At 41.8% G+C, this 13719-nt stretch overlaps 1 protein-coding gene across 3 annotated transcripts; it reads right to left on the reverse strand.

Annotated features, from left to right (window-relative positions):
• Positions 1-2698: 2698 nt before the first annotated feature.
• KCTD6 (potassium channel tetramerization domain containing 6) lies at positions 2699-13282 on the reverse strand. Of its 3 annotated transcripts, none has more exons than XM_008058526.1 (3): positions 13220-13282; positions 6225-6294; positions 2699-4106 (listed from the first exon to the last, which is right to left on the reverse strand). In XM_008058526.1, the coding sequence occupies exons 2-3, from the start codon at positions 6249-6251 to the stop codon at positions 3420-3422; spliced, it is 714 nt and encodes a 237-aa protein (XP_008056717.1). In that variant the 5' UTR covers positions 6252-6294; positions 13220-13282; the 3' UTR covers positions 2699-3419. The 3 variants fall into 3 exon arrangements, with proteins under 3 accessions (XP_008056717.1, XP_021568278.1, XP_021568279.1); XM_021712603.1 differs by lacking the exon at positions 13220-13282 and adding an exon at positions 11788-12048; XM_021712604.1 differs by lacking the exon at positions 13220-13282 and having other exon boundaries at positions 2699-4078; positions 6225-6577.
• Between the last annotated feature and the right edge of the window lie 437 nt (positions 13283-13719).

Consider the following 13719-nt stretch of genomic DNA (forward strand, 5'->3'; position numbering starts at 1 on the left):
ATATCCATATGCAGCATCTATTTGGTTAAATACCAGGATTTTGCTTTACACAGCAAAAGCCAAGAGACTCATTGGTTGTCACTGTGACTTTAGTACACATTTATCCTTGGGTTTTATAGGACACACAGAATGCACATATAGTTCCCCAAAAGTGCCTATACTTGGTGTAATCTAAATAAAAAAGTCCTAAGAATGCCCTAAGTATCAGTTTTTTAAATCATCTCTTCCACAGTGAAAATGATTTAAAATTTCATAAAAACAGACATAAATGTCTCAAATTACCCAAATATAATCAAGCTACATTTTTCATTTCATTTTCAATTACCCAACAAATAAAACACTCAAAATTAAATCACTAGACAAATTAAATGGTAAAAATATCTCAGCTGGCTACTTTTCCTAATTTACTCATATAAACAATCATTTAGTTGTTAATAAGAAAATCTGAGAAAATTGACCAAAAGCAAATTTATCTCCAGTAAACTGGGCAAGGAAGAGACCTAGATTTTCAACTTTTTTTTTTTTTTTTTTGAGTTGGAGTCTCACTCTGTTGCACAGACTAGAGTGCAGTGACCGCTCCCGGCCACCGCAGCCTCAACCTGCTGGCCTCCAGGATCCTTCCACCTCAGCCTTCCAAGTAGCTGGAACTACAGGCGCACACTACCACGCCCGGCTAATTTTTTATTTATTGTAGAGATGAGGTCTCGCTAAGTTGCTCAGGCGGGTCTCGAACCTGCGGGCTCAGGCAATCCACTCACCTCAGCCTCCCAAAGTGCGGGATTACAGTCTGAGCCACCAAGCCCAACAGATTTTCAACTTTTAAAACCTTGGTACAACTAGTATTATTCCCACATTCACATCTGTTTTCAACCCAAATCATTTTACTTCAAATTGACCTCAGCTCAGCTAGCTCAACAACACACAACTGATTGGGGTTTTTGTTTTGTTTTGTTCTTCATTTTTTTAGGCAACCATCAATCAATTTTAAATAGTACACAATTTTCTTAAATGACAGCCTTGTGCTAGTACATTGATTTACTGAAACTTCAGGAAACTGTCAATAACATTAAGGGATCTTAGTTTGAAGATGGTGAAAATGGGATAATTACAGGTTTCTGGATATTGGTCATTTATCAAATCTGTCAAATAAATTTTCAGAAAGACATGAGCAAAAATGGACATAAACGTTACCTTCCTTTCAGAGAATCTCTGAATCTTCTCATAGAAAGAAGAAAAGGAGTGACCTGCTTGCCTCTGGGCATACAGCCTCAGAGCTTCACTCTTCCCTTAGAAAACAGGGAAGATGTTATGTGACTTTCTTTATAAGGTGTTCTAGCAAACTAGATATAGTTTCACTATAATTAAAATAATAGAAAACAGGGAAGAAATTATGCGACTTTCTTTATAAAGTGCTCTAGTGAACTATATATAGTCTCACTATAATTAAAACAATCCTTTCTATGAGTAACTTTCAAGAAATAGACTCAAATGAACTATGCAAAATAAGACTACAGTGAAATAAATAAAAGTACATACATACATTCCCCAACTGTTCTAGTTCCTTCATTCACTGCAGTTTATTTCTTTTCCTCAGAAATAAATTTAACTTTTATTACAAAATGTATTTGTGAGCTAGGCGCGGTGGCTCAATGCCTGTAATCCCAGCACTTTGGGAGGCAGTGGCGAGAGGATTACCTGAGCCCAAGGATTCAAGACCAGCCTGGGCAACTTGGCAAGACCTCATCCCTACTATAAATCAAAAAATTAGCCAGGTATGATGGTGCACACCTGTAGTTCCTGCAACTTGGACGGCTGAGGAGGAAGGATCACCTGAGCCCAACAGGTTGAGGCTGCGGAGGCCATGAGCATGCCACTGCACTCCAGCCTGAGTGGGAGACTCTGACTCAAAAAAAATAAATTTTATATACATATATATAATTATATATATATAATTATATGTATATATTTTATATATTTTTAAAAATATATATTGTAGGTCACCACAATTCACAAGAACAAAGTGGCTTGAGAGTCATTTTATCAGCCGGGCTCGGTGGTTCAGCCTGTCTGTAATCACGCACTTTGGGAGGCTGAGGTGAGTGGACTGCCTGAGCCCGCAAGTTCGAGACCCGCCTGGGCAACTTGGCGAGACCTCATCTCTACAATAAATCAAAAAAATTAGCCAGGCGTGGTAGCGCGCACCTGTAGTTCCAGCTACTTGGAAGGCTGAGGTGGAGGGATTGCTGGAGCCCAGCAGGTCAAGGCTGCAGTGGCCGGGAGCATACCACTGTACTCCAGTCTGGGCGACAGAGTGAGACTCCAATTCAAAACAAAAAAAACCACAAAAAAACAAAAAGAGTCATTTTGTCTCTGTGCTTAGACAAAGCTGAAATAATGGTCATCTTCAGAGCTTTAACAATTGAAGAAAAATCTGTACTCTTCATAAGTCCTATTTGAAAAAATTTGCCAAATTGTATTTACTGATCAAATACATACTCTTTTAGACAAAATTAATAATTTTATCCATCCCTGCTTCAATGACACAATAGCATTCTCATAAACTTCAACCCATAATGTTCCAGTGAGTCCCCTCAAATCAAATAAAATGTGCTATAGGCAGTAAATATTGGGACATAAAACAAACAACACATACTCTACACAAGGAATATAATTTCCCCCTTAAAAATAATCAACGAACTTAATTTTCATATTCATTTTTTATTAGCTTTTTTTTTTTCTGGTAGACAGTACACTTGGAATTTATACTGCACCAGGCATAAGAAGTAAGATTTCTACCACAGGGACATTTTGTATTCAGAATCCAATATAAATATTTCTAGTCAGACATTTCCATGGCTACAGATATTTGGTTCCTTGATTTATATGCATAGAAAGAAACAGTTGTCATAACTGTAAAAAGCAGTACTTAATAAGTACTTTTAAATGATTGGAACAGTTTTCCTTTAATATTACAATACTACTTACTGGTTTCAAAACTAGGTCACCCTACATGATGTTTTGATTTTCCTCAAAGGCATCATGCGTATTCTGCTTATTCTTTCATTCTTGTATTTTTACCCTTCTAGTTGAATTAGGGACCATTTTTTATCCGAAATCATTTTAGCACTGTAATAAAAAAGCTCTGTTAAGGGTAGATTATATATCATAATGATTTTCAGACTTCTTTTTATAAAAAAGGTATTTGGAGACTCTGAACAGGCACATGCATACTCCGGGTGAAGGGAACAAAACAGGGAGGAGACTGCTAAAGCACAAAACTTCCTTCTGGTCCTCACTGCCTTCAAATAAATACAAATATTTAAAAGAAAAAAAATCTCACACTGTGATTTTTTTTAAAAAATCAGTCTCTTTCATTTCCTGGAGAGTCAGTTTCCAACAACTTCTCTCAGGGTGGGAGATCAGTCATCTGTCTTCCGGGCTAGTCTACAGAAAGTCCAGTTGTGCTCCACTGTGTTCTCGTTGGCCCGCTCACTCATGTGATGCACTCGGGTGTTGCGGATCGTGAAGCCTTGTTTTGTAATGTATTCCATCAGGTGGACCCTAAGAGAAACTTCCTGGTGATAATCACAGGGCCCAAAAGTAAAGGAAACCTGGCAGTCTCTGGTGTCCATCATGTGCTTATTCCACTTGGTAAAATAATTTGAGATGCCTTCTAGTAAGGAATGGACCTTGGTGGTGATGGTTAGTTGAGTTATGATGACAGCTACTGGATTGGAGTACTTAGAAAGCTTCCGAGTACTAGATAGCTCCACAACTTCTTCAAAAGTATCCATAGGATACAAAGGCTTAGGGTCATTGAGACACTGAATCAAAGGCTCAATCTGGTAAAAATCTGCTTCTTTCCGAAGCAGATCAAATTCCTTAAAATCCAGGGGTAAAGTCAACTCTGAAGTTCTTAAGAAGTTGAGGACATATCGGAAAAGAGGTCCATCTCGATCAATGAAGTAATTGCCTTGAGGGTCTCGAGCTGTGGGGAAGTCCCCCCCAAACATAGCTCCAAGCATGGAATCCGGGTAACGCGTCAATGTGGTGAGAGACGTTGTGTACAAGTGTCCACCTACATTTAATGTGACTGGGTCAGTCATCTGAAATTTTTTAAAAGATGATCAGTCATCTGAAATTTTTAAAAACCTAACTTTGACAAATTAAGAAAATTTATGATATACTGAGAAAAGCACAACATTTCTTCAGGCTATAATGTATTTAGTAATCCTATAATGCAAAATGACTTTACTTTCAGTGATAAACCCACCCAGACAAAGGGATCTAACATTTATTTTCAACAGAAAAAAAAAAAGATAAATCTTCTTTAAAGATGTAAGAATGAAGGGATGACTTCCAGAGTGTCAATGTGTCAATAGTTTCAGGCCCAGTATCTATAGAGTTTTCAGGTCAAAGTATATTATGGGAGGGAAAAAACCATTTAAGTTTTTTTCTGATTTAAAAAAAAGGCATTCATTTTTCTGAACTCAATTTAGCATAAGATAGAATTCAAATGATCTGACAATATAAAAATATTTACTTTCAATATTTCTTTTTTTTTTTGAGTTGGAGTCTCACTCTGTCACCCAGACTGGAATGCAATGGCATGCTCCCGGCCACCGCAGCCTCGACCTGCTGGGTTCCGGCGATCCTTCCGCCTCAGCCTTCCAAGTAGCTGGAACTACAGGCATGTGCTACCACACCCGGCTAATTTTTGTTTTAATGTAGAGATGAGGTCTCACCAAGTTGCCTAGGCGGGTCTCAAACCCGTGGGCTCAGGCAATCCACTCACCTCAGCCTCCCAAAGCGCTGGGATTACAGGCTGAACCACTGAGCCCGGCTTACTTTCAATATTTCTTGAGGTTTCCCCCTTAAAAAAGGAACAAATCATGAAATTTATTTTAAAAACAAAAATTTGTGCAGACCTAATCTTGGTAACTTTTTCATGGAAATGAAAGTTTCAAATACAAAGTTAAAATATACAGCTTAGTCGATACAACCTAGCCACAAAAACATAGCATAACCAAAGGCTAACAGCAGCTTAAATTTCATAATCTGATAGTGTATTCACTTTTGTAACATTAATGTTGCGATTGGTCTTTAATTTTGAGAAAAAAGCATCTCTAAAAAAACACATACCTTCAGTTTTAGAAGTCATATTTAAGAAAATATATACTTCAGGTACTAGGCAAGTACAATATTTCTTACCAGAGGAATAGAAAAACTGGGAACGAGTGGGAAAAGAGGCACCTTCTCAACCATTAATCTCCCTAACTAGCCGGGCTCGGTGGCTCAGCCTGTAATCCCGCGCCTTTGGGAGGCTGAGGTGAGTGGACTGCCTGAGCTCGCGGGTTCGAAACCTGCCTGAGCAACTTGGCGAGACCTCATCTCTACAATAAATCAAAAACTAGCCGGGTGTGGTAGCGTGCGCCTGTGGTTCCAGCTACTCGGAAGGCTGAGCGAAAGGATCGCAGGAGTCCAGCAGGTCAAGGCTGCGGTGGCTGGGAGCGGCCACTGCACTCCAGTCTGGGCAACTGAGTGAGACTACGACTCAAAAAAAAAAAAAATCTCTCTAACTACAAGAAAGTTGTCCATGTCATCACCCACTAGACCTTTTAGTAGTCACCTTTTCAGAGTGTTAAGAGCAGGATACTTTAAAAATCAAAACATAATTTTATCTCTCAAATAAGTGATTATTAAAAGTATTTGGAGCCAGACACGGTGGCTCATGCCTATAATCCCAGCACTTTGGAAAGCCGAGGCGAGAGGACTGCCTGAGACTAAGGGTGAGAGAACAGCCTGCGCAACTTAGTGAGACCTTGTCTCCGAACATCAACCAAAAAATTAGATGGGTGTGGTGGCCCACAGCTGTAGTTCCAGCTACTTGGAAGGCTGAGGCGAAAGAATCACCTGAGCCCAGCAGGTCGAGGCTACAGAGGCCATGGGCGTGCCACTGCACTCCAGCATGGGCAAGAGTGAGACTCCGACTCAAAAAAAATAAAAGTATTTGGCAAGACCACAGTGAGTTTGCTTCCATTATAAACGCCAAAAAACAAAAACATCCCAAAAATACATCTAAGATAATTAAAAGGGGAGAGGAGGTTTCACAAATTAATAATTTTCATTATCTTAAGCTATATTATACCCAATAATCCATAAGGGAAAAAAGACACACAAAAATAATTCAACAGCCTTCAAACTGCATCTGCACACACACTCACCATATAGCCCCAGTCTCCATTATCCATCTGCTCCAGCGCTGCGTCTTCAGGAGCCCAGGTTACAGGGAAACTTTGGGAGGAGAAAGACAGACATATGACAGCATATATAACTACGGAAATACAGAGGAAAAGTTTTCCCACCCAACAGAGAAGGCCAAACACCAGAACAACTACTGGAATTTGCTAAACTAAAACCAGCTACAGTGCAAAGGTCTGGGGGAAGAGAGCATTCCCCTAGGGCCTTCTACCTGTCCTCTATCTGTACCTCTGGGAGCCCAACCGGAACTAAGAGACTAAAGGTTTTTACAGAGAAAGAAGTATCCAGGACTTAGGAGAAAGAGGAAGAACTTAGGAAGCAGTCCAACCATTCAAATTCTACTTCTCTTCTGGGAAAATCCAATTTTTAGAATTTCTGTTGGAGAACATGATGATTAATTTTGCAACCTTATCCTGGTACAAACCTATGATGGCCCTCATCAAAAAGGTAACTGAAGAAAAAAAAAGAGAAAATTCCTTTCATCAGTATTTCAGCTACACAAACCAATCATCTCAATAAAAAGCAGAATCAAAAATCATAAACCAACCAAAAAGATCAAAAACTTTCCAAGACACCAATATCCCTTTCTTTTTTTTGTTTTTTTTTTTTTTGAGTTGGAGTCTCACTCTGTCGCCCAGACTGGAGTGCAGTGGCCGCTCCCGGCCACCGCAGTCTCGACCTGCTAGGCTCCGGCGATCCTTCCGCCTCAGCCTTCCAAGTAGCCAGAACTTCAGGCACGCGCTACCATGCCCAGCTAAGTTTTTGACTTATTGTAGAGATGAGGTCTCACCAAGTTGCCCAGGCGGGTCTCGAACCTGTGGGCTCAGGCAATCCACTCACTTCAGCCTCCCAAGGTGCAGGATTACAGGCTGAGCCACCAAGGCCGGCTCAATATCCCTTTCCAAGAGAAATATTACCTTACAGGATTTGATGCATTTTCATTTATTTATTTATTTATTTATTTATATTTTTTGAGTCAGGGTCTCACTCTGCTGTCCAGGTTGATGTGCAGTGGCACAATCGATCATGGCTCACTGCAGCCTCAACCTCCTGGGCTCAGGCAATCCTCCACTTCAGCATCCCAAGTAGCTGGGACTACAGGTGCACGCCACCATGCCCAGCTAATTTTTTTTTTTTTTCTATAATTAGAGACAAGGTCTCATTATGTTGCCTAGGTTGATCTAGAGCCTTTTGTAAACAAATTTATTTTAATATAATGTATTTTAATAAATGATATATTTGTCTTTGTACAACAATCAAAACAAATAGAAAACAATTTAAACACCCAACTGTTAGAGCACAATCTGAGGCAGAAAGAGCATCCCCAATGTGAGAGTCTGTCAGCCAGCACTCATGGAGAGTCAGTCTTGAGACACTGAGAAATGCTCAGATACTAACAATACCAATGTGAATTTATTTTTATCTACAATTCAAAAGCACTTAACCAAATAGTTTCCCAGCTACTGAACTGCCTCAGTCCGTGCTCTCTCACACACTTCAATCCCCAATTCAACCTGCAAAGCAAACTGCAGAGCAAATTTCAAAAGCTCTGGCAAGAGATGGTAAGAAGCATGGATTTATCGGTTATTCATCCAGGAAAAGCACTGACGTTTTTATGTGGTCTTTGAGCAGATCCACTTTTCCCACTTTTAGAGGAATCTGGCACATAATTCCCAGAACAAGCCCAGGCTACAGAAGATCACAAAGGCTCTTTCTCAAAAGGTCACTCAGGCATGTAGAGAACATTTGCATAGCACAGCAGGGGCTGAAATCAGAGCCCGAAGCATCTATTTCTCTCCACCTTGCAAATTCTTCAAAGCAAACAAGCTAAAATGTGGACCAAACGATGTGCAGTCAGTTTTTATTCTTTACACTCAGCAGTTGGTTATAGATAGGCCTCCACATGCCATAAGGTAAGAAATGGAACAAATGTCAAATTCAGAACTATTTTAACAACCTTTCATTCCTATAACTCACTAAGCAAATAGTATATGAAGTAAACAAAATCAAGAAATGGGCTTTGCCATCTTCTTGCCAGCATCTGATTCAGTCACCGATAACAACAGACCAGTAACTGCACAAAATTTTTTTTTTTTTTTTTTTTTTTTAGTTGGAGTCTCACTCTGTCACCCAGACTGGAGTACAGTGGCCGCTCCCGGCCACCGCAGCCTCAACCTGCTGGGCTCCGGCGATCCTTCCGCCTCAGCCTTCCAAGTAGCTGGAACTACAGGTACGTGCTACCACACCTGGCTAATTATTTTTATTTATTGTAGAGATGAGGTCTCGCCAAGTTGCCCAGGCGGGTCTTGAACCCGTGGGCTCAGGCAATCCACTCACCTCAGCCTCGCAAAGCATGGGATTACAGGCTGAGCCACCGAGTCCGGCTTGGGTAATTTAAAAGGTCAGTCATCTAAAAGTTCTGGTAAGATGCTCATCTTTGGCATATCCCATCACCCGAAGTATTCATTCCTGACAGCCTCAATAATCATTCATTCAAGCAACATTTGCTGTAGGTCAACTGTGGATGGGGGGTGAGCAGGGAGCCAATGTATAAAGTAGATACACAGAAACAGGAAAGGTACAATCTCTGTCCTCATGGAGCTTTCCATCTATACAGGAAGGTAACATGTAACAACTTCAGTACAGACCAGAATTCAAAAGTGCTACATAATGGATAGCCCAGCAGAGGCCTGTAGGAAAGCAAGATTCCTAACAGGAAAATGGAGCTCCCTCACTTGAACCCTAAAAGAAAAATTCAGACCACCTGAGAAGGGATTCCAGAATGAAGAAACAATTTTTTTTTTTTTTTTTGAGTTGGAGTCTCACTCTGTCACCCAGACTGGAGCCCGTGGACGCTCCTGGCCACTGCAGCCTCAACCTGCTGGGCTCCGGCGATCCTTCTGCCTCAGCCTTCCAAGTAGCTAGAACTACAGGCATGCGCTACCACACCCGGCTAATTTTTTTGATTTATTGTCGAGATGAGGTCTCGTCAAGTTGCCCAGGCGGGTCTCGAACCCTCAGGCTCAGGCAATCCACTCACCTCAGCCTCCCAAAGCACGGGATTACAGGCTGAGCCACCGAGCCCGGCTGAAGAAACAATTTAAGTAGACAGGGGTATAAAAGTCTTTTTCCCCCCACGACATTCCTGATACCAGTCAGCTTAGCATGGAGTACAAACCCCATTTTAGAGAAGCAAAACAGACCAACAGGGCAGATTAGGTGACTAGCTCAAGGCCCCTCATCTGGGAAGTAACTGAATGAGATCTCTGGTTTTCTGACTGTGTAGTCGAGATCTTTCCATAAGTCCCCTCCTAGGGTAGAAATTAAAAGAACAGAATCCAAGAAACAAGAAATTGAAACAGATTAACTTTAGACTTTCTATATCCATCTAGTAACCCTATTCACCCAGCAAGGATCTATTTACAAATTTTACAGTAACTCAGCCTCACTAAGAAGTCATAAGGGGTTTGTAAAAATTCTCCTGAGGCTAAAACAAAACATGGCAGGAACTTAATCACTGGCTGCTGACTTCTGCCTTCAGTGACATAAGAACTCCAATCTATGAATCCCAAATGATTAAGTGAGAAATGGTGAAACAAAGACAAGGAAAAAAGCAGACATCCGTGTTACAGCTATTATGCAAGGTCTGTCCACTATTAATCCTCTTTTTTTCTTTTTCACTGCTAAATCTAAACAAGATCGCTTCTTGAGCAGTCATAAAAAGAAAATTAACCGATGTCCCTGAATCAGCTCTTCGGCAAAAGCCTAGATTCCGGCAAAAGCCTAGATTCCGGCAAAAGCAAAGATGCAATGAAACCTCAAGCTTAATAATTCAGGAAAGCAATTATAGGAATCTATATAAGCCCATGTTTCTACAAAAAAAAAAAGAAAGAAAAATAAACCCGAAGTCTTTCTATACTTATGTATAAGTCAAAATAAAGTGAAGCAATATCACTACTAGTCATGTTCATGTCCAATAACGATAACTAAACTGACTTTAAAAATCAAATTGTTCATTAAAGAGTTCAAAGGAAAAAACAGTGTTGATTAGTTTAAATTTTATCTCTACTCCTTGCTTCTAAGCATCTTGTATGGAGTTGCTTAGAAGCAGCAAGAAGCAAACAAGCAAGCAAAACAGGAAGAGTCCTGGTCAATCCAATAGCTGGATAAAACCCGGCTTCTAAATTCTGAGTTGATGACCATTAGGAACATCTCAGAAACAATACAGATAAATGAAATAAAACAGAATCTCAAGGAATTTCCAGAATAGTTTCAATCTCTTCTACTAAGTCATTTTCCTGAGCTGCTAACAATTAGAAAATGATTCATATGCTTTTCATCTTCCCTCCCTTCTGGCAGTCTCTGGTGGAGGATTTAACGAGAAGTTAAATGACCACAAGACAGGCAACAGAAAGAAGATCTTGAAATGGGGATCTAACAGGCCAGTTTTACTTGATGATGGCAAAACAATATCTAATATTTCAGAAAGTTTTCCAGGAATGGAGATTACGAGAGTAACAATGAAAAAAATTTTCCTTTACTGTGACTTTCCTAAAGATTGTTCTAAAAGACAGCAAACGCAACCAAGCACCAACTATAAAGCTTAAAGAAAGACTTCTGCTATAAAATCAGTTCGCCCGAAAAAAATCTGACCTTTGATGCAAATAAAATTCACTGGCCATTTCCAAAGAATATAATGCAGTACTGAAAATTCACCCATGTTTAAGTTTCAAGGGTTATTGTGACTAATGCATAAATTCTACAGCATAAAGTGAACAGGTAAATTAAGAAAAACACAGCCAGGCTCGGTGGCTCAGCCTGTAATCCTAGCACTTTGGAAGGCCGGGGCAAATGGATTGTCTAAGCCTGCGGGTTCGAGTCCAGCCCGGGCAACTTGGCGAGACCTCATCTCTACATTAAATCAAAACTTAGTTGGATGTGGTAGCGTGTAGTTCTGGCTACTGGAAAGGCTGAGGAGGAGGAGGGATCGCCGAAGCCCAGCAGGTTGAGGTTACAGTGATTGAGAGGCATGCCACTGCCCTCCAGCCTGGGTGACAGAGTGAGACTCTTAACTCAAAAAAGAAAGAAAGAAAGAAAGAAAAACACATACTGAAGAAGTAGACTTAAAAGAAATTACGAATTTTCTAAAGTAGCAAATGTGAAGAATGCACAATTCAATAGGTTAGCTACTTTAAAAATATAGACCTAAGAACCTCTAAATGCCATTCTCCTTAACACTGCAGATTAGCAATTACAGGCTTAACAGTTATGATGAATTTTTTGAGCACAAATATTCTGGATTTATCATTTCTGCTATACACTAAGAATTCCCCAGGGCAAAAGTCCTACTCCTATATAACAACCCGTACACTGCAATATAAACCTTCAAACTTCAATGAATAATAAAAACTTATAACTACTGCCTTCCCAGAGTTTCCAGGTAGCCCTTTAAAATGCTTTTGTACTGAGACCTTTGTGTCAGCATTCAGGAAAAACACTCAGTAAACTCCCTCCATCTATACTTACCTTCAAAATTGCCTTTGTACTGAATTTTTCTCTTCTTGCAATGTGGGAGTTTGAAAGTGAAATATTTTTTATAGTAACTAGTTCAGTGACATCTAAAGGAGTCTTTGGGGTTAACATTCACATACAGGCCAGCACAAGCAGCCAGGCATACAAGGATAATGTGATTATGTGTTAGATTATCCTTAACCATACACTGCAGAATCGGATTTTTTTCTAAAAGTGATTATTTTCTCTCTCTCTCCTCTCTCTCAATCATGTGGTCTAGAAGAAAGAAGCAATAGGTTGAAAATGACCTTAATACTGAAGAGCTGTCACAAATACTCACAAAATCATAAAATTCCTCCTACCCTCAGTTTCCACAAGATAAACCAGGATATCATCACCAAAGTCATTACACCATTAGACACAACAGAAAGGCAGACACGGCCGGGCTCAGTGGTTCAGCCTGCAATCCCAGCACTTTCGGAGGCCGAGGTGAGTGGATTGCCTGAGCCCGCGGGTTCGAGACCCGCCTGGGCAACTTGGCGAGACCTCATCTCTACAATAAATCAAAAATTAGCCGGGCGTGGTAGCACGTGCCTGTAGTTCCAGCTACTTGGAAGGATCGCAGGAGCCCAGCAGGTCGAGGTTGCGGTGGCCGAGAGCGGCCATTGCACTCCAGTCTGGGTGACAGAGTGAGACTCCTGAAAAGAAACAAAAAAAGGCAGACACTGGCCTACAGGGTAACAGATCAGGGCAAGGAAAGGAGCTGCGGGGCGACCAGCATCCAATGCCACTCCATTACTGAGGAGACCCTGAGAAAACCATTCTGTATGTCCAGCTTCTTCTTGGGGAAATGGAGAAAATAAGCGAGATCATGAATATAAAACCGTGAACTGACAAACATTACACAAATGTCAGGATACTAGTGGCAGCGGGGTAAACAAAATTTCTTCGGTAAAATGAGAAAGTGTGAACACAAGAAGTGTAGAGCACTAGCCTGGAGATGGGGCAAATATGGAGGAGGCAGCCTCTTAATCTGCTTCCCATCTATCCGGGTCCTCCTCTCCCCAGCTCCAGAAGAGAGAACTACTGACAGGTGAAGGGGCGTGACGACCACCAGGCATCTGAGCTCTGGATCTCCGAAGGAACTTCTTTAAAGCATGACTCAGGATTATCTCCAAGACAAAGCTGAGTCCAAATACATACGTGGGTTCCATTTTAAATGGGTCCCAAATACCAAAAGCCAAGACGCACTAAGGAACTCATAAGGTTCCCTCCAAGATGCCTCTAAGTAGTAATGCTTTGGTCAAAAGAAGATTCGTGAAAATTCAAATCACAAAGCTTAACAATGGCACCCCTGCTATCCTGACCACTCCATCCTTCATTATACAGAATCAGTGTCAGTTTGGACCGACGGTTTTCAACCACAGAGAAAATTCCCTCAACCTACCGCCCTGCCGACAAAAACTTGATTTTCCTTTTCCTGGCCTCACAGGTGTTCACTCGAAAACATCTCAACCTTGGGCTGGGCCTGGGCTGAACGCCGCCCCCAAGCTTCTTTCCCATCCCAGGACGATTCAATCAACCGCGAAAAGACGGGCGTGCGAGGCGATGGGCGAGAGACACCCAGGCCCCCCAACACTCGCGGGGCACTCCGCCACCCAAGCCCCTTCCGGCGCGGAGTCCTACAACGGGGCTCGCCAACTTGCTCGAGAACTGCCAGACTCGCCCCGGCACACGGCAACTTCGGCAGAAGGCCCAGACGGGCGCGCCGTCACGTTCCGAGTGCCGGCCCCGCCCCCGGACGCAGCCTCCGCGCCGCCCGCGCCCCCGCGCCCCGCACGGACGACCTCCGGCTGCCGGCGCTAGAAACGCCACGGCAGGCGCGCGGCGAGGCTCGGCGAGGCTCGGCGAGGCGGGGCTCGGAGGGCTCGGCTGCCGTCCGAGGGT

This window comes from Carlito syrichta, unplaced genomic scaffold (genome assembly GCF_000164805.1).
Source record: "Carlito syrichta isolate Samal-C Ts95f unplaced genomic scaffold, Tarsius_syrichta-2.0.1 Scaffold303376, whole genome shotgun sequence".
Lineage (NCBI taxonomy): Eukaryota > Metazoa > Chordata > Mammalia > Primates > Tarsiidae > Carlito > Carlito syrichta.